Source organism: Haemaphysalis longicornis, unplaced genomic scaffold (assembly GCF_048455015.1).
Source record: "Haemaphysalis longicornis isolate Haplotype H1 unplaced genomic scaffold, Haemaphysalis longicornis Haplotype H1 scaffold_14, whole genome shotgun sequence".
NCBI classification, from domain to species: domain Eukaryota; kingdom Metazoa; phylum Arthropoda; class Arachnida; order Ixodida; family Ixodidae; genus Haemaphysalis; species Haemaphysalis longicornis.
In genome coordinates this window covers 20,079,147-20,106,486 of record NW_027526245.1, presented here as the reverse complement: position 1 = coordinate 20,106,486, position 27,340 = coordinate 20,079,147, and the positions used below count along the sequence as shown (strand labels likewise).

General features: G+C 49.1%; 1 protein-coding gene across 2 annotated transcripts in view; it reads right to left on the bottom strand.

The window, feature by feature from the left end:
• LOC144165181 (lysosomal Pro-X carboxypeptidase) overlaps window positions 1-27,340 on the bottom strand; it is a 96,426-nt gene that overhangs the window by 56,554 nt on the left and 12,532 nt on the right. The window contains exons 2-3 of one of the 2 annotated variants that reach the window (XM_077695291.1): window positions 17,761-17,901; window positions 4,312-4,413 (exon numbers count right to left, since the gene is read on the bottom strand). In XM_077695291.1, coding sequence (XP_077551417.1) covers window positions 4,312-4,413; window positions 17,761-17,901 — 243 coding nt within the window. The remainder of the gene's footprint in view (window positions 1-4,311; window positions 4,414-17,760; window positions 17,902-27,340) is intronic. The other variant, XM_077695292.1, reaches the window with a different exon arrangement.

The window sequence follows — 27,340 nt, the reverse complement described above, 5'->3', positions numbered from 1 at the left end:
GAGCACTTGAGGCAGTTTTTACGTTGAGGAATTAAAGAAATGGAATTGAACTTCCCGCCAATTCCAGAAATGGGAATGGGCTAACTTCTTTCATTCCGAGGAATTGAAATGAATGGAATCGCGAAAAGTTTTAATTCATCGGAATGGAATTGGAATGGAACAGAGATGCCCATTTCGCAGCACTGACGCACACCTCTCTTCCCTCCGACCTTCCTAAAGGGGTGCAATTAAACACCGAGCAAGTAAGGGATGGCATTGACACGGCCCCTGGCGCCCTGTTCCGACCTTCTTGTTGCCATGTTGAAACACAGATTCCTCAAAGCGGATTCCGCAGCAAACGAACAAGACAGCCTCTGCCGATCTGAGCCCGCTGACTTGGCCGTCCAGGTTCTCAGTCGTCGCGTTAGGACAGAACCTTGACACTGATTTCTGCATGGCAGCGACTGCTGTACAACGTTTCAACACCTTAGAGCAGATCGGGCTTAACGGCGGGAGACGTTTTTGTGTTCGCGGTGCGTGTTCCCGGAACACATGACTTAAGGAGTCTTAACTTCTTGCCCTTTGGTCTCTCGCTGCTTACTATGAACATCGTCAGACGAAAATGCCTCCAGGATCCTCTATTCTTGGCTAGTCTCCACATCCCTTGGAATAGTTATGTGGAAAATCGGCTATATTAACGAAATGTCTTCACTACTGCCAGCTCAAGAAGGGCGGAATGCAGACGCTCGCAGCAAGTTGCAGGTCACTGAGCACATAGACGAACTCCTTAGTCTCGCTGCAGGTGGAGCTTGTTGTTTTGCATCACGTACGTGGACCGCGAGTGGAGTGTCCCATTCTCAAGCAAGGCTTCCGTGCCTATGCAACATACACTTCGGAATTTTGTGCTGCCAAGCGCGTCGATGGTCCCACTCACAGCTTCCAGAACCACGGCACGAGAAAGGGAGTGGTCATGCGTGCCTTGAGGCCCATTGAAAAGCCCCTCGGAGGCGTGGAGGGCCATTCTTGCAAAAAATCGGAGACCGCTCCGGTGCTCCCCACCAGGACGGGGTCGTCTACGGGCAGTCTTGAGAAACAGCGCTGGAAAGAGCACTCGAAGTAGTTCTGCAAGATCCCGTTTCCACGAAGGGCACCGTAAATGGGCGTGACTTCTTTTGTGTCTTGGCACTGAAGAAAACTTCAAGTGTAAACCCTTGGTCATGATTGAGTAAGCAGGTGTGTTCAACTCTTGGGTTTGACAAAATTCAGCATCTTCACCCTTTCAGTCTTTACCTTTGTCAGAACTCTGATGGGTGCCGGGATCACCTCTTCAGCCTTCGACCCTTACCTTGCTGCGGCTGGTACGGAGAAACAACGCATGTGTCTCGCCGTCCTCCGTCTTCGTCAATGTCAACGTAGCGCAGTGTTTTATAAGTGACGTTTATTATCGAAGAGTTTTTCCACGCTGAACAAATCGATCACTCTGTGTGCTATGGTTAGTAATGAAAAAGTACCCGGATCCACATGTGGGAAGGATCAGGCAAAACCATTCCTGAATTTTGTGATTTGCGCAGTCTATGAAATCCCACTTTCGCGCAAAAGGGTCAAGACGCGCAAGTGCGTCAACGGCCGCCTTAAAGATCACGCGAACACCGTAAACTCGAGAACGGGAAGTAATCTTGCCGTGCACTGTGCAAAGTGCGATTGCACCTATACACCCGATCCCATAAAATATAAGAGCCTTCGGCCATTGACATTAGGGAGACGATAGGGTAAGTTCATTTTCTGTAACACTCCTTCAGAGGGGGAGAGCGTATCTTGGCAGCTAAAGACCAGGAATGGTGTGGTTTTTCAGGTATTAACTGCATGTGTTACCTTTAAGTAACTGCTGTTATTTGGCCCTTTCACCTATATAGGGTGCTTTTACTTCTGGAGCCGTCGTAATATTACGCTCGTGTGTTCCTCTATATGTTCTGATTGTACTTATGGTTGTACTTGGGCATTTCCCGCGCTGATTTTAAGCAATAATAAGTATCCTTCAACTCACTTTCGGAAGCAAGAGCTAATTCAAACGAAATTGTGCCTCAAAGTGTACACGACGTCACTCTTAGTTAGCTATAAACTACAGATACGTGAAACTCGGCCACTTTATGCACTCAAAATGGTGTAGCTGGTATACCGTAGGTAAAGTGTCTTAATATTACGCTGCAAAGGCGCGGCCACTGTTAGAGGAGTTAGGGCTCAGACTCGGGCTCAGACTCAGCGCTCAGAGTAGTGCCCCGACTAGCACCGCGGGAACGTTGCGGCAGTGAGCAATCATCACCAGAGGTGTTGTGAACTGTCTGTCGCACGCTACGGTTGTGCAGTGGGCTGCGCCGGTGGTGGCGACCTGCGGAGCGTTCCACGCGGTCCCGTGTGGCCTCTTAACAGTGGCCGCACCTCTGCGTTCCGCCAATGCACGGGGAGCACTAGTAGTTAATGCGATCGTCTTGATGGTTAATATGGTTAATTGTGCATGAAACAAACGCTACGAATCTTCGCTGCGCTAATTACCCAACTCTCAGGTTTGCTGGAAATGTGTAGTTATGAACGCTCGTAATATCGCTGCTCCAGCATATTTTGTTGCGCCAACCCATTCAGATTCCAATGATACATCTCCTCCCGCAATAATATTGTTAATGTGATCAGATATCCCATGCCGAATGAGCGCAAATTTACGCACTTTTCTCTCGCACCGTTGTAAACACGACAGAAGCAACTACCGCCGCTGGCGGGCCCCACGGTTCGAAACTCCGATTTGGGTAGGGGAACGCGCCCAAGCTACACCTAGGCTATGCGAATCGACAGAATGCTTTGTTGGGCGAGTTGGTTCATGGCTTGGGAAAAATTAAAAACAGCGCAATGGACAAGGACAGAGAAACACAGTAGAGTGGACTAGCGCTCGCCCGTATGCGACTCGCCCGTGTGGAGACGTTTTAACCTGCACCAAAACCTCGACACACAAGGCTTCGTCCGCACCAAAGCTGCGGTCGAACCTGCGCCCTTGGGCTCAGCTGGCAGCGCGGCGCTTTAGCCACCGCTCAACCGCAGCGGGTGTTCCCGATCGAGCACACAACAACGGAGGACTTTATGGCTAAGCGTTCCAGAAAATTCCGCTCTGTGGAGAAGGATGACCAGCGAATCTGTGGTGCGCAGTGGTAGAGCCGTCTTACCGGCTGATTGTCACAAAGTTTGTTTTCGGATAGTTCTCTTAAAAAAAAATAGTTCGCGCCCATTTCTGTAACCCTACTACCACTGTAAACAGCTACGTATTGGCAGCAAAAGAGTAATTTTGTGACCTTTAACACTTCCCGTGAACTAATTAAGACAACCAAATGAAACTCGGCGCGATGGCAGAGTCGCCATAGCGGCTACAGTTTGTTTCAAGGTACTTTCGACAGCTCAAAGGTTGGAGCCGTTTTCTGCAGTCCCCAGCAGATAGCCGTGCCTCACTGTGCAACGCATCATGTGGGAAAAGTCAGCTCACAAAGGCCCAGCTTTTAGTGATTCTCCTAAAGTCGGATTCACCTCTAAACAGTGACGCGTTGAGGAAAAACTGTTTCTGAGAGCACGATAGGCCGTCTAATGTCAAAATAAGAAGGCCCCAGGATCTTGTTTCACCGGGAACCAATTTCTGTGCGGCCGAGGCACCTGATCGAGAGAAAGCGTGGCGCGACACCAGTGGACAGTGCGTCAGGGCCAGCAGCTCCGCTGTTAACGCTACGCTGGCTACAGCTGCTTCACGCGTAGCGAAGCTTCCCTAAGAGCACCCACGCCGAATAACAGAGCCCTACTAGTCACTGGGCCAAAGCTTGCAACGCGAACGGAAACCAGCGTGGGGTACGTGCTCAGCACTTTGGTCAGATTTCAGCTTTCCTGCGCTGTGTGTTGTGGCTGCCGAAAAACGGTGGCACAAAGTTCATGGTGCTGTCTTTGTTCATCTTGTTCCCAGAACGGACGTATGCGCGTAACCAAGAACAACGCAAGGAAAGTGCAAATAAAAGACTTCTAGAACCACACGCTGTGCAAGCTGAGTAACTGGCCTCAGAAAACAGCCAGTAAAAAACTCAATACGAGTAAGGCCGATTCCGCGCCCACTGCATGTTAGGCAGGTTTGTCACAATGCCGGTCGTGGGAAGGCCAGGGTACAGGTAAGCGACGTCCAAAAACAAACAAGAAGCCACGTCCACTTGTCTGATGTACGGAACGAAACAATATAAGCTTTCGGGCCTCTGAGGACCACACCATTTGTTATAACCATGGATCGTCGACTTATCTCGTACTATAAGTACTTACTTTGAACGACTCCGCACCGTAAGGCATTGACTTCCCGTAGTACCGGTGTTCAGCAAAAATGAGTAGGGCTCGGAATTCGGGCGCCCAATCCCACATCAGTCCCTGCAAGAGAAACACAATCACTCAGCGCCTCTTGAAGTGCATCGTGATTGTCCATTTGCAGCGTTTACACCGGACGTTTGACAGTGGAAGAGCAAAGAGGACATCTTTTTGATTTACTTGCACGTCCAAATTTCAATGTTGCTGTAGGGATTGGTGGAATGGAGGGAGAGGGGCTAGGCGAATAGAGCGCCCGTTGCTTCTGCGCAAAGCGTACGGGCAGCTTCACAGCAGGTGTGTACCGAGGCTGGCAGTTTTTGGCGGGGGATCAATTGACAAAAGGCCGAAATGGTTGCTTGAGAGAAGATATGAGTTTGCGCTACTTAAGGCGCCCCTGGCACATGGTGCGGATCGATCGTAAACGCGGAAAGACCAATGCAGCTCCATTGACACACCTTGAGTAGCCTATCTTCACTTTTTGTGTTCTGCTGAGACACTTTCGTCCGCTTTTGATTCTTCTTTTGAGTCGCTTGCTTTTTATGCCTCATTCACTCGACGCACCGACACAAGTACTAAAGCTTGCCACTTGACATCGTCCTTTTTGCACGCGGGGATTCCGCTCCGCTTCCCGCGCGGGTGCTCAGCTCCTAACGCAGTGCGTCCACACTGCGCAGGCGCGCCGCTCTTAGAGACACCGCCGGATTTGCCCTTCACGAAGAAGAGATCCGCCCGGCTTGAGCCCCCAATGCTCAGTGGTGGCTGCACTCACCACTGCACACTTCATTTGAGGTAAGGAAAACCACTCTGGTGGCCCTAATAAAAATGGCCGAAAAAACACCGGGCGGCTTTTTCAAGAAAGGAAATGCGCTGCAGGTAGCCACGGAGGCCAAAATATCCTGTTTATGGTGGTGCCATCATCATCACAAGCCTATCTAGGGCCACTGCAGGGCAAAGGCCTCTCCCATTATTATCCAATTATCCCGGTCCTGTGCTAACTACGACCAATTTATCCCTGCAAACTTCTTGATCCCACCGACCCATCTAACTTTCTGCCGCCCCCTGCAACACTTGCCTTCTGTAAGGATCCACTCTGTTACCATTAATGACCAATGGTTATCTTGCCTTCGCATCAGATGCCCCTCCCACGTCCATTTCTTCTTCTTATTTTCTTCTAATATGTCCTCAACACGCGTTTGTTCCTTTATTCAGTTCACTCTCTTCTTGTCCCTTAATGTTACACATATCATCTCCCATTCCATTGCTCGCTGAGTCGTCCTCAATTTAAGTTGAACCCTCTTAGTAAGCCTCCAAGTTTCTCCCCCGTAAGTGAGTACCGGTAAGATGCCGCTGTCATGCACTTTCTTTTTCAGGGACAATGGTAGGCTGCCATTCATTATCTGAGAACGCCTGGCGTATGCACTCCACCCCATTCTTATCCTTCTAATTATCTCTGCCTCATGGTTGGGATCCGGGGTCACAACTTAAGTAGATATATTTGGTTACCGCTTCCACTGCCTCGCCACCTATCTCAAACCGCTGTGCTGTCCCGAGGTTATTGATCATTACTTTAGTTTTCTCCATATTAATTTTCAGGCCAACGGTTCTACTCTGTTTGCCCAGTGCGGAAAGCATGCATTGCAATTCGTCCCTGGAGTTGCTTAGCAAGGCAACGTCATCAGCAAATCTGAGGTTACTGAGGTATTCTCTATTAACCCTTACTCCCATCTGTTGTACCCAATCCAATGTCCTGAATACTTGTTGTAAGCATGCTGTAAATAACATTGGAGAGATTGTGCCTCCTTGTCTGACGCCCTTTATAGGTATTTTACTGCTCTCCCTATGGAGGATGATATGGAGCTGTGAACCCATTGTAAATATACTCTAGAAGTCTTACATAATGCTAATCTACACCCTGTTTCCGTGATGCCTGAATGACTGCTGACGTTTCGACCGAGTCAAATGCTTTCTCATAATCTACGAAGGCTATATATAGGGGTTCAGTATACTCGGCGCACTTCTCTATCACCTGATTGATCGTGTGAATATGGTCCATTGTTGAATAACCTTTACGGAACCCTGCTTGTTCTTTAGGTTGACTGAAATCTAAGGTGGCAGAAATTCTGTAAGCGCTTAGCTTAGTATATACCTCGTAAACGACTGCCAGTAAGCTGATCGGCCTGTAATTTTTCAAGTCCTTCATGTCCCCTTTCTTATGGATTAGGCTGATGTTCGCCTTATTACAAGATTCCGGTACCCTCACGGTCATTAGGCATTGCGTATACAGGTTTGCAAGTTTTTCAAGTACAATTTCTCCGCCATCCTTCAAGAGGTCTGCTGTTATCTGATCCTCACCAGGTGCTTTGCCCCCTTTCATTTCTTTCAAAGCCTTCCTTACTTCTTCGGTCGTTACTGGCGGGATGCCTCTGAACTACTGTCTCGTTCGGCATTATCCTGGATGTCCCGGCTACTGTACAAATCTCTATAAAACTGTTCGGCTACTATGACTATCTTATCCCTTTTTGTGATGACATTGCCTTGGTTGTCTTTAAGTGCTTACAACTGATTCTTCCCTACACCAAGACGCCTATTCACTGCTTTCAGGCCGCCTCCGTTCTTTACAGCGTATTCGATCCTCTCCATATTATACTTCCGTATGTCTGCTGTCTTGCGCTTATTGATTAACTTCGAAAGCTCCGATAGTTCTATTCGCTCAGCTGGGGTGGAGATAGTCATGGTAGGCCGTTTCCTAATTAGATCATTCGTCTCCTGGGAACGTTTACCAGTATCCTGTCTAGCCATCGTGCCCCCGACTTCTATTGCACACTCCGTGATAATGCGTGTAAGATTGTCGCTGGCTTCATGTGCCGTAAACTCTGGTTCCTCGGTAAGAGCTGAATACCGGTTCTGCAGCGCAATCATGAATTCTTCTGCTTTACGTTTTACTGTTAGCTCATTAATCGGCTTCTTTCGTACTAGCTTGTTCCTGTCCCTCCTCAAATCTAGCCTAATTCGAGATCTTACCATACGGTGGTCACTACACCTTACTTTTCCGAGCACTGTTTATGGGACGGAAAGTTGCTCAGTCAGCCTGGTAACGTTATACGCTTTTATATGCCAAGAAGTTGCTGGCAACCCCAACGCATTTTAACGCGATAACGTTACCAGGCTGACTGAGCAACTTTCCGTCTGCACTAGACGTGCGCAGCTGCTACGCTCCTCAGCCGTTGTGCTCGGCGCTGCCTGTCAGAAGCACGCGGAAACCGCGTCACCGCAGCGAAGCAGAACAACAACGCGGCGTGGAGAAGCGAGCGCCCGACCTACAGCGAGAATAGGGCGCAGCGACGACGGGGTTGTGGAAAGAAGGAGGCATGGTGGCAGGTGCGGCGGCAGGGAAGGTATATGTGATGTGAGCCAGCTTCCAACTTCAAACTTTCAACTTTCAACTTTATTTTTACATCTTTGCTCTTCCACAAGAAAGTAGAAAAAAATGCTTGGACAGGAACAAAAAGCTACAGCAAAATAGCTTGACGGGGTTCCTGCACCGAGGAAAACGAGCAAAGATTAAGAAGAGCATAAAACGCGTTACATAGTCATATACATTCATAAAAACATAAGAAACAAATTCATGTTAAAAATGTAGAGGAGCGCACGTATGATAGAATAATCTCATCTAGTTCACATTTCACATAGAGAGAGGTATACACATTGGGTACGCGTAAATAAAAATTTGTCACTAAACATACACGTATTAACAACAAGGTATCAGCTAAATTCTTTCACTAACATTGATGGCGTAATTAAAGACATGAACATTGAACAGGACATACATAAACGTGCAATTTGTGTGACATTAAAAATGTAAAAAAGGCTTAATTAGTTATTCAGGATAAGTTATCTTTTTAACTATTTTTTTTTAATTGTGCACGAATCGATTTCCTCGCGTTCAAGGTGTCCTAAGGTAGTGGGCATGCAGTGCTCTAGTCTATCGAAACAATAGTTTGGACGAGCGAAAGGTATTAACCACGAGTGTCTGTTCCTAACAGTATATTGGTATTCATGAGGTGTCCTGAGATTACATAATTTTAAGAAGAGTTCATTTTCATATATTAAACTGTGCTTACATTTCATAACTAGATTGAACTGAAAACCCCCGCACGGGGCACCCCGAGCAATCTTGGTGAAGGTATTGGTGATACCGTGGAACCCGAGCCCCCAAACGTAGGCTGGAACCAACCGTGGCGATGTGTGAAGGGTAGCAACCACGAACGGTGGCCGTCGGAGCCCAGGTCAAGCTCCGGCAAGTGGGCTCCCTGTCTGTTTACCAGGCGGGGAGCTCCGGGACCTCTTCAGCTATCAGGGTAAGGCTGACGAAGAAAGTACCTCCGTCTCCCTGCTTTTCTACTATGCTATATGGTATTGTCTAACCCCCCCCTCCCCAACATCATCGGTCCCTGAAAAGGGCCCGCACCGAAGTATCTTCCCCCCATTGCCATCCTTAACCTTTCCTGAACCGGAAACTACTCTCGATTTATTGTTATGGAATCTCGTGATACAGTCCATTCTCTTGCAACGACATCAGTTTTCTTGATTGCTAAATATCTTCAAGGCATAATTGGAAAATTTTACAAGGCTAAAAAACAAAGGACTGGCGAGGTCCTTGTCGAGGTAATCAACAAGCAGCAGGCCATAAAGCTTCTAGCTGAGACACGAATGGGTGATCTGGACATCAGGTCACACCCCACCGGAGCCTCAACAGCTCCCAGGGTGTGATCTCTGAGCCAGATCTGCTGAATGAAACAGATGCAGACCTCATTGAGGGATTGAATGACCAGGGCGTCACGGCCGTGCGCCGCATCAATATCTGTAGATACGATAAGGAAATCCCCACGCAGCACATCATCCTGACCGCTAGGCACTTGCACAACGTATCAATGCAGTATTTATCCGGTGCTCCATCCGTCCCTACATCCCGAACCCAAAGCTTTGCTTTAAGTGCCAGCGGTTCGGTTAAGTGCCAGCGAACTTCTGCCGCGGCAAAAAAACCTGTGCCAAATGCGCCGCACAGCACCACCCCAATGACAATAGCAACTCTGCTACCTTCACTAGTGCTAACTGCGGAGGCCCACACGCGGCTTACTCCAGGAAGTGCGAGAAATTTCAACTCGAAAAGAAAGTGACAGAGAACATCTCCTTCCCAGAGGCACCAAAGAGGTTCCCTCTTTCCCCTTGGGGAGGTACGCCGACGCAGCTCGCCGGGGGGCGGGGCGGCGTGTGGTTTCGGCACGGACTCAGTACCGCGAGTCGGACTTGGTCCCTCCCCCATCCCCACTGGGATGCGTCCGGTGGCCCAACCCGTCACCACACCGCCTGCTCAGATGCGCAAATGGGGGCTGGCCACCTGGCTGATCATTGCCGTAGGTGTAAGGGGTGCACACCAGATTTCTGCGGGACGCGCATCATGCACAGGTCACCCTCCCAAACCAACCGAGAAATTGTGGAAGCCTTTTTGATAGGAAGAGAGGAGGGAGGATGCGTCAGCGCACCGTCCTTGGCACTATCCGCAAAGAAATCAATTTTTTGGAGGGAGGAAGGTGGTTAAATTTCCGCCATGTGATATGGACCGGCGCTGCAATGTGGCCTGTGATATAAGCGATAGTGTTTCATTAGGTTTTTACGATAACCCCTTCAATTTCATGTACTTATTGGTGTTTTCCTGTTTATGTGGCATAGACTGAGTTGAAGTTCTAGCGTGTGTTTCGTCTTCTCTTCAGCTTAGGTCCCTGTCTTACAATGTTCACTAGTACAATTAATTCCTTACTTGGGGCTACGTCTTGCATCGGGTGCTTTCTGCACTAGCCCTGTCGAGAGTCTGTATGTCGAGTGTAACAAGTGGTCCCTTGAGAACCAACAGACGTACATGGACTTGCTTTATACTTTTAATATTTCATCACTGAACAAGCATTCTTTTCATCCTGTCGTTAACAATACATCCACATCTGTGCTCTCTATAAATCGCCCATCTGTTCCTCTGCCCTTTTCGCTTAGAGTGAGATAGCGAGCCTCGTATATCAGCGCTTCGTTTTTAGATATGCACAGGTCATCCTTTTCAAACATTTTACCGCGTTGGCAAGTTCGCCATGTGTCCTGTAACCTTTCTTTTATGAAAGTTGACAAAAATCGGGTACCGCGAGCTGCAATACTGCAGCATATTCTGTCTCTGCAGTTTAAATACACATGTGCAGAATTTTATAGTGACGCTTCTAAAACCTCCACTATGGTGTCGTGCGCTGCTCATGGTCCTAATTTCAATGCAGCCAGAACCATGAGCGTGCACACATCAATTTTTTCAGCAGAAGCGTATGGAATTTTACTCATTGTACAAAACATTTTTGAAAATCAAATTCCCAGTTCCATCATTTTTACATATTCCTTGAGTGCTGTTCCTGCACTATCCTCACACGACACCCCAAAACCACATAGTCAATGTTGTGTTCAACAGTATTATGTCTGTCTATGCGCAAAAGCATGAGCTGCTCCTCTTCTGGGTTCCAAGACACGCTGGGACCGCTGGGAACGAGTTGGTAGACGAGAGGGCTGCTGCTTCTGCACTCAGGAACACTTTAGACATTACAATGGTACCCTATACAGACCTCAAGTCACACATAAGACAACACTTGCGAAGAATATGGCAAACACACTGGAGTGAGCAAACAGGCAACAAACTACATGCATAAAGCCACACTTTGGACGGTACACAGCTGACCCACACAACAGACACACGGAAGTCGCCTTGGGTAGGCTACGGATAGGGCACACGCATGCAACGCACTCGTATCTGCTCATGGGATCTTCTAGACCCCAGGCCCTATCCGTAGTTCACATACTCATTCAATGCAAGGCTCTCGACACCACACGACGCAAACATTTTCCAGAACTATACAGACAACACATTCGGCTACCCGCATCACACTTGGCCGGAAACCGAATGTTTTCTAACAAGCCTGTTTTTGAGTTTTCATCAGACGTCAAGTTTTTTCAGCTTCTTTCATACCATGCATAATCACACTGGCCCTATACACCAGCCATCTTGATGCATTCGATTCACTTTTGGTTTTACTCGAGAATTTAGTATTTAATTGCACATCTGTCCACACCATATAACTTTGTCTTTGCGCTCTTTGCCCTGTGTTGGCCTTGCGCCATCAAACTCAAACCATCATCATTAGATTAAACTGAAAACGGCGTTGCAGGGGAAGCACGTTTAGCGTTGTGAACAACGCGGCCATGTGCGCGTCATAAAAAGCGTTTGCAATGTGGCGCTCGGCCTTCTTTTGCCATAAAACGAGATGGTTAATGTTTCCTTGTGATGTGTTTCCCCATAGCAGGTTCCAGTAATTTATGTGAAGCGCCAACATACAATTGTAAAGTAACAATTTAACCTTGGTTGGAAGTACCTGCTGAAATTTACATAGGACACCACAGGCCTTTGACAATCGTTTAGCCACATGATCGACGTGTGTATTCCAGTTCATGTGTTGATGAAAAATCACTCCCAATGTCTTCATTTCCTGCAAAACTTCTTTGTTTTCTGATCCTAAGTATAAACTGAGGTTAAGATTCACTATGTTTTGTACAGGTGTAAAAAAATAGCTTTCATTATGGAGTAATTTATTTCCAAACAATTTATTTCAGGCCATTTTATTATTTTTAGTAATTCAATATTAGCTGCGCAAGTTAGATTGTGAAAATTTGTAGACTGAAAGAGGAGGGCTGTGTTATCTGCATATATGATGCGCTCAGCATTTTTATTCAGCCTGGTTATATCATTTACGTAAATATTACAAAGTACTGGGCCCAGGATGCTACCCTGAGGAACTCCGAATGTTATTTCTAATAAGGAGGAGCAATTTTTATCAATTGCGACACACTGCTTTCTATGTTTTAGGTACGAGATTAACAGTCCAAGTGAAATACCGCGGAATCCATAATGTTCAAGTTTAACAGCTACTATTTTGTGATTCATTCTATCGAATGCCTTCCAGAGGTCAATATATAAATACCCAGGATTCAGAAGCTTATTTTCCAACCCGTGAAGGACCAATTCTTTGTGTATATATAATGGCATTTCGGTAGATATACCGCTACGAAAATCAAACTGTTTCGAAGATAACAAAGAGTGTTTCTGTCAAAAAGACGAAACACGTTTTATATAATTTTTTCGAGACCTTTTGAGATGACATGTAATACTGATATCGGCCTGTAATTTGAGATACTGTTTCTCCTCCCGGATTTAAAGTTACTCTGGCACGTTGCATATTTCCCGAGAAAGTACCCGTATATAGACAAAAGTAAAAACAAACGAAAGTACTCGTGACAAGACGTCAAGGGTATATTTAATGGGGCTGATGTTTATGTCATCAATATCACAAGCCCTGCTATTTTTTAGGGATTAAAAAGTTGAGCATATTTCCTCGGGACATATGGGTTGTACAAAAGCCGTTTCCAAGTTTGGAGCATCTAAGAATTGCTTTATTGCATGACACTGAACGTTAAATTGAGGGGAGACAAGTGTTATGAAATACGTATTAAACTTATGGGCTAACTCCTTACCCTTTAATAATGCATTGTCAATTTTTAATTCAAGCTGATCTTGCCGAGAATAATTATTGTTCAAGAGTTTATTTCTCGCCAGACTAAATCGCTATTTCCAAGTTGTTCATTAAGCAGGTTTTCAAAGTAGCCATTTTTGGATCTGCACAGGCATTTGGTCACGTCGTTTCTGAATGTCCTACATTTCGAAAGATCGCTGTGGTTCTTTGTTTTTACAAACTTTGCGAATAAAACATTCTTTTCTTAGCCATTCATTAGCACTCATTTGTCATCCATGGTTTTCGCAGTTTTCTAGACTTATTCACCCGTTTGAACTTCAAATATTTATGATAAGTAAACTTAAGCAAAATTCACATTGCCGCGCCTGTGAAGTTATGTACCGCAGTCGGCGCTGGCGCCACTGACTGAGTAATTGCTTTAGTGTGCAGCGCAGTATAAAATCGTTGCTGGTATTCTCGTCGCTGGTATGGGACGATGTGCAAGATTGGAATTCAAACCACTTTCGGTTTCGGTTCTGTGAAACATGCTTTGCATCCGACGTTGTCGTTGGCTGGTCATTCTCGATATCTCAGGAATCGGCCCACTGCGCTTCTGTAGTGTTGTCGGCTGCAGAATGCGTCTGGTAAGCATTCCAGCACCGCTGAGAATCAACGTTTACTAGCCGAGGCGCACGTAGTGGATAACTTCATATATGAAATATGTCTCTTATAGAGTTTATTTTTTTAGTTTTAGAATTCCCAGCTGCTTAGATGAGTATATCTTGAATAGCGCTTGTGCAGTAGGCGTCCAGCGAATTTCACACAAATCTCACAAAACAGTGACTGCGTTGCTTAAAGGAGCCATGAAGAGAAAACCCAAGTTTGGTTCATTCAAAAGATTGTCTCGTTAGAATCATACTGACACCACTTTTAACGTAAACTTCGCTCAAATAAGCTACATAATTAGGAAAAACGGGAATGGTCATGCGACCCACCAGCTCATTTCCCGCAACAGAACCTATGATGTCACATGAGCGAAGCTCTGCGATTGGCGGAGGCTGGCAGAAGCAGACGAAAATTAGGTAGAGCTTACAAACTAGACGAACGAGCGATTTGCGCTTAAATTTAGGGCACATTATTTACAAAGCAATAAGAATGATGGGACAAACAGTGGAAGTTACGAAAGCACATGTAAACATAGAAGTACTGATGCGTTCTGCTGTTCGTATTGCGCACAGCATGCTTGGTTTAGCTGCACAGCACTACGGGGCTTGGGGTTGACTCAGACGACACTGGCCGATTGACGCAAGCAACGGTGTCTTACGTGACCCCATTTGTCGAGCGAGCACTGTTTCAGGGAACGAATATTTTCTCCCAGAACAAAAACAAGCCAGGTTTAAATGCGGGCAAAAACAAACCAAACGCTTGCCACGGTATGGTGGCGCCATCTAGGTTACGGAACGTAAAAAAACGCGGGAACAAACCAACACCGCTGTACAGGGTGGAGACAACCTTTGACGGTCCCGTGCCGCCGCAATCGGGCCAACGGGCTCAACGCGTTATTCTTTTCGTTTCCCACAAGACCTAGCAACGCGAAACAGACAATATGATTCAAACTTCTTCAGTAAACCGCGTTGCGGCGATAATTTTAGCGCGGTTTTGACACAATGACTTGCTTCGGCGGCGAGCGAGCAACCGAAAATGGCGGCGCCAGCGTATACGTGTCTCTACCCTGTACGGCGGCTGCGTGAATGAAGGGATTCTAGGCTGCAGAGCGGTCGGTTCCTGTGATGTCATTTGGGACCACGAAAACGCACGATTGAGCGGGAAAATCAAAATTTTAACCTAAATTGTTTAATTTCTCAGTGAATGAAGCACCGTTTGTATCCGGACAAGCGCTGGGGCACTATAAAACACGAAATCTTTCGAATAAAACCAACTTGCATTTTCTCTTCATGGCTCCTTTAAGCATGAAAAGCGATCAAAAAGGCGTGGTCGTGCTAGTTACCGCTGTTCTAATTCACCAAGCCCAAAAAGTGCTTCCCGCACTTTGGTTTTACAATTTACAGTAAAAGCTTAGGTTTATTTCATTTTCTAACTTCGCGGGCTTGTTTCCCGCCTTAATTGGCCTTAGATTTTCTACTAGCGTCCCATGCAGTCAACGAAGCGTCGCACGTGCTCTGCTGTGGAGCAAGACTTCACTGACTTTACTAAGCTTGGTACGGTCTATAAACTGAGAAAATAAAGTGTCTCCCATGCACAAGTGGTGTCGTAGCTTAGTTTCAACTAAGCGAACGAATAGCGCGACCGGCGGCGGCCAGCCGACTGACTCTGTCGGAGGGTCAGCGAGGCCCGCACTAGCGCGGTCAAGCGAGGGGATCTCGAGCGAGCTTCATACCAAAGGATCATAGGAAATCGGCAAGGAGAATGCAGAAAGGACAGCAGCACTGTGGAAATGATTCTTCCACTAAATAAAGTCGTGGAAACACGCAGAGAGTGGTCGAAACATGGCCTAGAGACTCCAAAGTACAATTTTCGCTAGCAATCTCGCAATGTTTACAAATCACTCCAGTGCCCCTTCCAAGAGGCAGGTAACCGATTTTTGTGGAGTACAGTGTTCCACTAGGCCCTAGAAAGTTCGAAAGCGAATTTTTAGCAGTGTGAATGATTGGGTGAGTTGGAAATCCATCTTAATACTACAGCGCAGCGAAAAAGGACTTCAGTATTCAGACGAATTTTTGTTTTGCCAGCCCATCGCCTCCCGTATTTTTACGATGCCAAACGCTTCAGCCTGGACCGGCCAACCAAGCCACTCCCGTCACTCTCCCCCAATCGCTAGCCTTCCCAGCACTTTAAGCGCGAGACACATGGACGACTGGTGCATGCGATTCGCATGCGACTGATCGTTACGACGGTCGCCACGACTAGTCGTACGCGGGAAATTGAGACTCGTGGTCCGAAGCGCGCGAGCGATGCGTCGTCGGCGCCGCTCCGCCAGTGTTTTTGCTCCTGGTTTATTCCCTGTTAGGCGCATTCAGGCTGATTTAGATATGTGCAACAGAAATCTGAGCAGGAAAAGAAAACATTTATCAACTTGAAGTGAAAATGTATAGTGCTATTACGTTATACATTGTGTTTTTACATGTTCAGTACAGCGGTGTGGGAAAATTTAGCACCCATGATTCCGCTCGTCCATGCTGTAGGTACCGCTGGCAATATGTGTACGCACGGGCCGGCGGCGGCGGCCAGCTGCCCTTCACATAATACTCAGAAGTTCCACTGGAGCCTCCTCGGGGCTTTGAAAGAAACTTTTCCGCGATGACACCTTCGGGCTGTGCCCGCACGACGATCGCAACGATGGCACGACTGCATCTGGCTTGCCAGTCGCACGTCGTGAGCCTCCTCCGACCAGGTAACGACGCCAAAGCAGGTCCTAACGATCTCTCGTAAAGATCCGTCGAGTGCGAATCGCATGCACCGTCGTGTGTCCATGTTTCTCGCGCTTTAGTCACGTGACCGGTTCGTCTTTTGGCGACGCGTGGTGGAAAGCGGCAACGTTAGCAAAACGTGCTCCGCCGCGGGTCTGAGTTTTCTCACGCTGGCAGGAGTGCTGTTACTTCGGCAATCTCAAACATCGGTTGCCTTGGCAACTAGGTGCAAGCCGCTCTCTAATACAGTTACGCTCGGTTGATCCCGGTTGTGACCCCGGATCCCAAACATGAGGCAGAGATTATTACAAGGATAAGAATGGCAGGCATTCTCAGATAATGAATGGCAGCCTACCATTGTCCCTGAAGAAGAACCTGTATGACAGCGGCATCTCACCGGTACTCACCTACGGGGCAGAAACATGGAGGCCCACTAAGAGGATTGAACTTAAATTGAGGACGACTCTACGAGCGATGGACCGGAAGATGATAGGTGTTACATTCATTGACAAGAAGAGAGCGGAGTGGGCCAGGGAACACACGCGTGTTAAGGACATATTAGTAGAAATTAAGAAGAAGAAATGGACGTAGGGAGGGCATGTAATGAGAAGGCAGGATAACCGATGGTCATTAAGTGTAACAGAGTGGATCCCTAAGGTAAGCGTGGCACGGGGCGGCAGAAAGTTAGATGGGCAGGTGAGATCAAGAAGTTTGCGGGGATAAATTGGTCGTAGTTAGCACAGGACCGGGATAATTGGAGATAAATGCGAGAGGCCTTTTCCCTGCAGTGGGCATAGATAGGCGGGTGATGATGATCCCGATTCAGCTCGGGGCCCCACCCTGCGACATATGGACACTACAGGCGTACCACTCACTCCCACTGGGAAGCGTTTGGTACTATAAAATACAGCAGGCGATGGCCATCAAGTCGTGGAGCTGGCAAAATGAATTCTGGCGATCGTGACAGGCGCAATAACGCATTTTTCACTGCACGTGAGATGAAAAGAGATATTTTAAAACTTGTACCCAGCTGAAGCAGTAATAACGTGGAGCCTCCCCCTTTCCTTTATGCCGTTTTTGAATCACACGTCGACTCCGGGAGAGCTGTTTGCGTACGCACGGTAGCGTCAACTTCTGACAGTACGCGGCGCCACCTTTCAGATATCGGAAAGCGTAGGGCGAAATTCAAATTCCTTCCGTCAACTGGCTCAGAAATTCCGCGTGCTTGTCCCACTATTGCAAACACTGGCATTCCTATGAACTACAGGACATGCACTCCGAAAAAAGCGGTTGGCCGCCCCTTTACGCAACACTGATCGTTCAGTCACTCGAAGAGCGCGCCCTGCGTTCAGACATTCGGGGTTTGTACGGGCACTTTTGCTGTGCAAGCTTACGCTGTTGTTGGCGAATGTCGTGATGCTCCCTTCGTTTCCTGTGTAGAAGAATATCGGGCCTCCGTTGTGGTCCCAGTACTGGTCGGCGATGAGGTAGCGCATCTTGTACGTGTCGTTGTTCGCGTAGCCGAAATGGTCCACCTGAAAAGAACAACAAAATGAACCAGCATTGACTGCGTCCGAGAGGACAGAAAAGTATACAATGCGCTGAGCGCGGGCCCATAGCGACTGTTAGTACTACCCTGGAGGGACCGTAAGCATTGGTCGATTTGTTGGTCGATTTGTTGGGACCGTAAGCATTGGTCGATTGTTCCCCAAGACAAGTGGTTCGCACTTGTCTTGGGGAACCTTTGTTGAACCAAACTACTATTGTGTTCTGTCACCCTAATCAGACTACCAGGGAAATTGTAGAAGCGTGGCACATGGCTGCGATCAAGGGAGCATGCGTGAGCCACCCTTCAGTCGCTTTGTCAGAAAAAGAAATACAGTTGCTGACCAATACAAGATAGTATAATATTGTTGCGAGGCGGCGGTCCGCCTTATCAAGTCAGTTTGATTGTACAGTTATCATGCTTTGCATTTTGATGGAGAGTGTACTAACCTGCTCATGCGCGGTGATCAAGGGTTGTTAGATAGTGTATATATATGTGTTGTTTAAGAAATAAATTTCAGTTGTTAGTCTGCGCTGGTCCTCGTGTCCCTTGTTGTATCTGTCCTTGTCTTACGCTGCGCAAAAGTTCAGCATGAATTCTGAGTACCAACTAGCCCGCCTAACGGTGTTATTACGAATTGCAAGTTTTCACATGCTGGACAATCATGCTGACGGTCCCGGTTTTCAGCGAGTTGGCATGTTCGCGCAGCCTGTCATTGAGGCATCGGACCGTCTGGCCGATGTACGACTTTTTACAAGACAACGGTATTTCGTAGACGACCCCTTCTTCGTGTTGGGCGAAGGGCATGGTGCTTGCGTGCTTCCTCCTGGTTGACCCTCTTGAAAATCCCGCCCAGCTTGTTCGGCGATTAAAAAAGGTGATCCACACCTGACCAGCTGGCGATCTTCTTCAGGTTACGACTTACGCCGTGCACGTAGGGAATGACATCTCTCTACTGAAAACAGCAGTAACTCAATATAGACTGAAGAAACATACTGAGTGGCGCAAGTACACAACACGCAAGAACACGCAAGAAAGAAGACACGGACAAGCGCTACACTTCCAACAGTTTAATAGCAACGACCGCAACGTATATAATATATACACACAGCCAGACATGCGCAATAGAGATGCCCACAGCGTCAGCGCAAGAATTTATCTAGAAACCGCCCCTCAGCTTTGAACGGTACCACCGAAGTGTCACTCACCCAGTCACTTCGCTTCAATCTGATACGATGCACCTCGAGCAATTCTCGGGTCTTCTGATCTCTGCTCTCACTCAGTATATTTTTCTCCGAAAATCGTGGCTCACACTGTGCAGGAATCACAATGCGCCGTTGAGCCAAGGCGTAGCGGTAGTCGAAAAATGGAGCTCTCCAAACAGAAGCAAAGGGTTTATTTTCGTGGCATCCAGGACCGGCCTTCGTCGTTCGATTCCGCGAGGGGCGAGCCTCGTGCCGTGAGCAAGCTTTGAGCACGAGCTATCCCTCAGCATCTTCGTCGCATCTAGGTGCCGTCGTCCTCGTGCATGCTCCGGAGAACAATGGTGATGATATTTTCCATACATTCCTGGCCGCGAGAAAATGGCCAGAGGCGAAATTCAAAGAACACAGCCTCTGCAGGGTCCATGTTGCAACTTGATATCACGAGAGCGGATGAAGTTAATGGCACTTTTGTGTCTTTTCTTTGGGGGTTTTGTTTTGATAGACAAAGCCAGATTCGTGAAACTGGCATTCACGTAGCTGCGCACCCCTGAGACGAATAAAGCTCGTAGAAGCTCCAACCGCACTGAGTTAATTTTCTTTAATGGGGCCACACGTAACTTGCAGATTAGCAGGCGACACTTTCTTGCGTGGCGACGTATGTCACCGCTCCACACAGCTGCGGGTTTGCATGGTCCCACTCGTTCTGTAGACCTTGAGATAGCTGCTTGTCCCAGCCTATTCCTCGAGGCCAACGCTTTTGGACCAGCAGCCTTGCTGACATGGATCAAATATCCTTGATCTCGCTGGGGAAATGAATCTCTTAGTATCAGTCTTCGCTTTTGGAAAGGCTAGAGGATCAGACATCTGAAATAGAAACATTTCTTTTAGAGGGACCCAAGTGGTGCCTTGCACTTTGTGGGATTCTACATTTCACACACTAGTTATTTTCCACCCCGCAGCCATCGCCGGCTACGGACGGGTCCGTTGCGTGCGGAGACAGACAAAGGCAGAAGGCGGCGAGGGCAAAACATCAATGGCAGCATTTATTGCAAAGTGCGAATCAAATACACTGCATACAGACTGATCGTAGGCCATAACGGTAATACAGTGAGCGAGGCATTAAACAACGCTAGAGATCCAGATGGTTCGACTCATCGATGGCATACCGGAGCAGCGGAGCGCTGCGCGTACGAGCGCGGTTGCAGTCTCCCAGCTCGTCCGGACGCGTCCTTTGTGGCGCCTTCCCCAGGTCAGCACCAGTGCGCCGGAACGTCCGCGCGCGACCGGATCCCCAAGACAAGAGAGCGTCCTCACGTCATCCGACAACCCACCACACCTCGCCTTTTGGTGGCGCTAGTATCGAGGAAGAACTGGTTTTCGGGAAAGGCAGAGGGGAAAAGGGTCAACGCCTCCACCAGGGCGACAACAAACCGTCCGGTCGCTGGCGCCCTCCCGTATGATTCCCGTCGCGTGAGCGAGGCGCGTGTGCACGCCGGCCGCGATGGGAAGCTAGCCAGAAAGGGGTTCGCGGGAAAGTCGCGATCCCTTCAGTGTGGGCTCGTGAAGTACCACCATTCCTTCGCAGACAGCACGATCTTCATGCTCCAAATGCTGCGTTAACTCGTCTGAGTTTGAGGTCCATTTTCTGAAGGTCATGCCTGTGGCCTTCATGAGTTCGCGTGCTTCCGAGAACAACTTTGTCGCTTCTTCTACGGAGTCGGCACCCCTCACAAGGTTGTCGAAAGTTTAGACATTTGAGCTTTTCATTGTAGCGCCACTTCATTTCGTCCATGTCGCAAGGACACATTCTCGAGGTGTTCTAACGCTGCGCTCTTTGAGGTACCACTGCACGTCGGATACAAGATGCCTGTGCTCTCAACTTCCCAAAACGAACGCAGGATATCGTCGCGTTGGTATGCGTCGGCCCTCAAAACGCAGACCATCGTGCGCGAAGTATTTGCTGTCGCTGTCACCTCGGTGCTTCTACATTGAAACGTCCATCCACGTTTCGTGTTCATAGCCATCAGAGCCTGGTTTTCTTCGGGCCTCACCAATTCGCCAGAAATTATGGTCCACAGCTAGTCCGATCCAATGAGGATGCTTATGCCACCGCGAGTGATGACGTCAGGGTGAAGCAGCTCATCAGCAATGTCCTTTCCCGATGTTTTGAAAGCCCGAACGAAGGACGAATCCATCGTCGAGCCCTCAATGTCCTGGCTGGCAGATGTGGGGTATTTCTATGGCGCTGAGGACAACTTCGGTGTCGGAAAATTGGCTTTTCAGTCGAAGCTCGACAATACGACGCCTCGTGGCCGGTTGACTTTTGGCGTTGGCGAACGTGTTCAGAGCAATATTGATGAATCCGATGCATTTCTACTTAAGGTGTTTGCAAAGTTCTTCGGTCACGAATGTCCGCTGGCTGCTACCGCTGGCTGTTTGGAGAGCTTCATTTTTCGACTCCTGCCACGCCTTGGCTCAACAGCGCTGCCAAATGTGCGCCATTGTTAAACTTTAAATTTTGCGCATACTCCCTGAGGCTCTCGTTCAAATATCTCCCAGTTTGGCCGATGTAGGACTTTCCACAGGTGAGGGGGATTTCGTAAACCACCCTTAAAGCGCCATCAACGAACGGCTTCTCATGTCGTTTTTCGCAGGCCCTCTTTTTGCTAGTAGTAGCAATGCGAGAGCAAAGTTGACCGAGCTTACTCGGAGCAGAAAAAACGACAGGGACACCGTACCTCGTCGCGACTTTTTTTTAGGTTATGCGACACCTTGTGTAGATACGGAACCACTTCAGGTCGCTTGTCATTTCTTGGCTGCGCATTCGTCCTTGGCTTACTACCCTTCACTTTTTGAAGGAGGGTTTCCGCGTCTTCTTTCTTGTGTGTTGTGTATTTGCGCCACTCAGTGTGTTTGTTGACCTAAACCAACACGCCCAGCAACACCTTCTCTTCAACATAGACTCGAACGCGTGCAATATTAGTGGTGGAAACAGCACTGAACGGTCCAGCTCGGCTCGCGAAGTTGAAACAGGGACGCAAGCCGAGTAGAAAATGGAACTCAGCAAAGCGTGAGTCGCGGAACACGAAGGAATAACTACGGATAACCTGAACGACGGAGGAGTCATTTTATAAGAAAAACGTATGGCCAGGATCCGCCATCACTTAAACGTGCTATAGGAAAACACCTGCGTAATACGGATAAACACAAAATGTCACTAACGCGACTGCACAATCGATCCGACGGACATTCTGACCCGCTTCTCGCGATCGCACAAGAACTGACGGCTGAGTCTCAACCCCACGTGGTGCAGGCATTTGTGCACGCTGGGGCCAAGGACCACGTGCTAACCAGAACACTACAATGCCCCCCCCCCCCCCTCTCAGAGGCCTGTGAAACGTGCTTCTACGAAACACGCCGCAGCCTGCCGTCTATATATTGTAACGATGGCTACGAATCAGGACTGGTAAAGGTTTATTTTCAAGGGGAACTTGCGCCCAGAAACGACGCGCTGCTCGTAGACTCCGAGCTGGAACGTCGTCTTCTTCCTCTTTGCCACCTAGTGCGTCTCGTCTTCTTCTTCCTTGCCTTTCACTTATTCGCTGGACGCTTGTTCAGTGTCCAGCCAACGCGTAATATTCAAGCATGTTGCATTACTCCCACCTCCGGGTAGGCATCAACCCCATGCCATTAGCACGAAGGGCACGAGGGAAGAAAAGAAGTTCACTGCACAAACGCACGGGGCGAGGAAACGCAGGTTCGCAAGACGGGGAGGGGAGCAAGGACGAATAAGCGCATGCACAGCAGGTCAACTGGCAGTGTCAAATGTGCGGGCATGGTACGGTTTAAGGCGCACCACGTGAACGACTTCAGCATGTGACCGCCGTCTAGGGGAAATAGGTGCCTCGCTCTTTGGTACAACCTCGTAGTTGACGTCTGACACACGATGGATAACTTTATAGGGCCCGAAGTAGCGGCGAAGTAGCTTCTCTGAAAGCCCGCGGCGGCGAATAGGCATCCATACCAAAACGAGATCGCCGGGTCGTCGTCGCAAGTTGTATAGCGTCCGTTTCCTGTCGCTTGCGAATGCGGAATCTAGCGAGCTGACGGGCCTCTTCCTCTCTCTGCTTGATGTCGTCAATTTTGGTGCGGGTTATCATGCCGTTGTCGACAGGAAGCATTGCGTCGAGGGTTGTCGTGACTGGGCGGCTAAAAACAAGCTCAAACGGCGTAAATCGCGTCGTTTTCTGCACAGCTGTATTATAAGCGAGCGTCGCATACCGGAGAATTTTATCCCGTGTATTGTGATTCAGGTCCGCATACATAGACAACATGTCAGCTAAGGTTCGGTTAAGACGCTGTGAAGGGCCGTTTGTTTGGGGGTGATAGGCGGCCGTCTTGAGGTGAGTAGTGTGCGTTAGGCGTAACACTTCTTGCGTAAAGTCGGCTGTGAAAGAGGTGCCTCTGTCGGTCAATACGATGGCGGGCGCAGCATGTCGGAGGACGATGTTGCGCAGAAAAAAGTTAGCGACCTCTGCAGCGGTTCCATGGGGAAGGGCCCTTGTTTCAGCGTAGCGGGTTAAGTAATCCGTGGCCACGGTGATGCACTTACTACCCGAGGCTGACGTCGGGAAGGGGCCAAGTATATCCATTCCGATTTGCCAAAACGGCGCATCGGGGGTGGGGGCGTTCTAGCGGATGGAGTAGGCCTGCTGTTCTTAAGGGAGGTGACTTGCGGCGCTGGCAATCACGGCATGTTCTTACGTACTGTTTGACCGATTCCGGCAGTTTTGGCCAGTTGCACTTGTTGCGAATTCGGGCAAACGTGCGGGTGACGCCCAGCCGTAGGTTCGTCATGGCACGCTTGCAAAATTTCCCTACGTAGTGCTGATGGTACGACGAGCAGGAATTTCTGATTACTGCCGTCGTAACTCCGCTTATAGAGCACGTTGTCGCGTAGACAGTACGAAGCTATTCCCCTACCGAAGGCGCGGGGCGGCACAAAGGTATTCGATAAGTGTTCGCAGCTCCGCGTCGGCCAGCTGGCAGTCAGCCATACCCGCGTTGTGGATGATCCCGACGAAGGGAAAATCCTCGTCCCCTTTTCACGGAAGGTGGTTCCCGTGACAAACAGTCACAATCGCTGTGCTTGCTTTCGGACTTGTACACGACCGTGACGTCGTACTCTTGCAGCCTTAAAGGGGCCCCCTAAACAGGGTTCCAAAGGTTGAGATTTTACGTGCGCAATCATTGGAGATCCTGTCACAAAAATGGTCTAAAAGCGTCCAGTATTAGCCGAGCTATCGTTCATTAAAAAGGGCCCGCAACAAGGCCTGGCGCATTCCCTCTTTAACCGCTCCTCCAAAGCACTGTGAAAGCGGAGACGCCACCGACCAGGCGCAAGACCTGATCGGTGACACTTAGAGAAACAGGGTTGCGTCGAGAAGCGCGCAGCCATTGGCTCCGCTCGGCGGTACGTCACGCTTGTAGCAGACGACGGCCAAGCTCCGCCTACTACCGCTCAGCGGGGTCGGTCGGTGGCCGGCCCGCATCGAAAGGCTCCCCGCGCCGGCCGTGCTTGCGTCGGCGGAAACGAGCGCAAACGAGCGTTTGAAGGCAAGATATGGGGCTTCTTAACTCAACATGCTCGCTAACGACAATAATTGAAGATTGCCACCGACGATTATAGCGGCTCGCTAGCGGCTCGCTAGCGTAAAGCGTTTCGGGGTGAACTCGTGCCACCGAAGTCGGTGAAAAGGCTTAGCATCGCCGCAGTTATCCAGACACTGCTTGCGAGGCCGCGATGACGACGACCCCCCGCGCAATCTTTCACTGCACTATCACCCCCTTTCGCGTATTTGCAAACTGATTTTCAGCAATAGTCCCGCACTGGCGGGCGGTGACAAGTTTTAGCTGCTGCGGTGTATGCGTTATCGTGCGTACACCGCACAGTAGCCGCGTTTACATGAATGCGACAAGTGGCGCATCGCATCGCATCGCCTCAATTTTCTAGCGCATTGCATCCATGTAAACGGAGGTAATGCGCTAGGAAAGCGCGATGCATTAATGCGCCAGACTGGATTGAGACGCGTAAGTCGACTTTCGAAGTGCATGTAAACGCGAGCGCATCGCATTAGAAATTATGTCGACAAGAAAAGTAAGCCCTGCAAACGCAGCTTTGCATTTAAAAACGTCTAAATCGAGTTTAAGACGCCAGAAAATGCGAGTCGTGAAAAAAGAACAGAACCAGCCGTGCCGGAAGCTTTGGAAGCGCCAGAAACGCTGGTTTGCCTTCGATGTGCGACACCGTATGGCGCCACCATCGCACCAGGGGTAATGCATCGCATTACTCGTGATGCGCTAGGAAATTGGACGCGCTGCTATCGCATTCTGTCGCATTCATGTAAACGCGGCTAGTGGGCTGCTTGCCGACCGAGCAGGCAGATGCTTGCCGCGGTCGCGCGTCTAGCGGCCGTTTGTGCCCGCAGAGATGTTCCGTGTTTTTCAGCGTTATTAATACCTTGTAAACGACTACAAACTCAGCTACGCTCGTGTAACGGATGGCGACGATAAACATTCGTCCGTGCCACCCGTGCAGGACGAACACGCCGTGCCGCCGGTGCAGGAGGGCTGCGCGCAACCGCGTTTCTCCCGGAGCCGGGAACGCTGACTGGCTACAGCACTTAACGGGGTCCACCAATAGCGCAGCCGTACTGTTGAGAGCTTCGTGCGTCACACGGGTGCGTCACAACCGCTCTGTCGCACGTCACAGCGCGCAAGTGTGGCGGCAAGGAAGCCGTAGGTGAGCAAGGAAGAAAGAGAGCATCTTTGTTGCGTGTTTGTGCGGCCCCTACTTTACGCAGAGGTGTAATATTTGGTATACATTGTCGTGAAGGGGTACTCTAGAGATTGCGCGATTGAAATGGCGACCTTCAGAAACCTATTTAGGGCCTTTTTAAACTCCAACGAGCAAGATGCCCCGATGGGTCCTTCAGCTCGCGAGCCAGCAGAGGGCATGGTGGTCGCTCACTGCTTTGAATGGCGTGGTTGTGACGATGAAACGTAGGTCACTGACCAAGTCAAAGCCGTTCTTTGACTTGGTCAGTGACCTACGTTTCATCGTCACAACCATGCTTTTACCTGACCAGACGGTATTCCGTCAAACTCTGGACTATGCTTTGAATGGCCTGCCGTGCAAGTATTAACGAAATTTGCTAATAGCCTAGATGACGGCGAGGCATTCCTTCTCGGTCGCCGAATAATTTCTTTCCGCTTTAGAAAGGGCGCCACTAGCATAAGCTACAACTTTGTCTACGCCAGCTTGCCACTAGACAAGGATAGCACCGATTCCCACGTTTCTGGCATCTGTACACATTTTGGTATCAGCGCCATCATCGAAATGGGCTAAAACTGGCGCAGTTTGAAGGCAGCTACGCAGCGTGTCAAATTCCTCCTGCTGGTCTTTGCTTCAGAGAAACGGAACGTCATCCTTTGTAAGTGGCGTGAGGGGTCCTGCAATTCTTGAGAAGCCTTCCACAAAGCACCTGTAGTAGGCGCAAAGTCCCAAGAAGCGCCTCACGGCCTTCTTATTGGTAAGTCGAGGAAAAGAAGCGACGGCAGTCGTCTTCTCGGGGACCGGCCGAACACTGGCCGCACTGCCAACATGGGCGAGAAATTTAAGCTCCTCGAAGCCCAGGTGACACTTCTAAGTCTTCATGGTTAAATCTGCAGCGCGGATGGCCTCTAGAACACGTCTCAGCCGTGACAGGTGTTCGTCAAACTAGCTAGAGAATACAACCACGTCGTCGAGGTATACCAGACGTGTCTGCCATTTTAGCCCAGCGAGAACGGTATCCGTCATGCGCTGAAACGTAGCCGGCGCAGAGCATAGGCCGAAAGGAAGCACCTTGAATTCGTAGAGGCCGTCCGGTGTCACGAATGCCGTCTTCTCACGGTCCCGTTCATCAACTTCAATTTGCCAATATCCAGATTTCAGGTCAAAGGAAGAGAAAAATTTGGCGTCGCGCAGGCGGTCCAATGTGCCGTCAACTCTTGGGAGTTGTAAACGTCGCTTTATGTCACACTGTTCAATCTGCGGTAATCGACACAGAAGCGGAGCGTGTTGTACTTTTTCCGGACGAGCACGACGGGTGAGGCCCATGCACTTTTAGACGGCTGAAAAACGTCATCATTCAGTATCTCCACTTGTTTTTGAAATGCTTC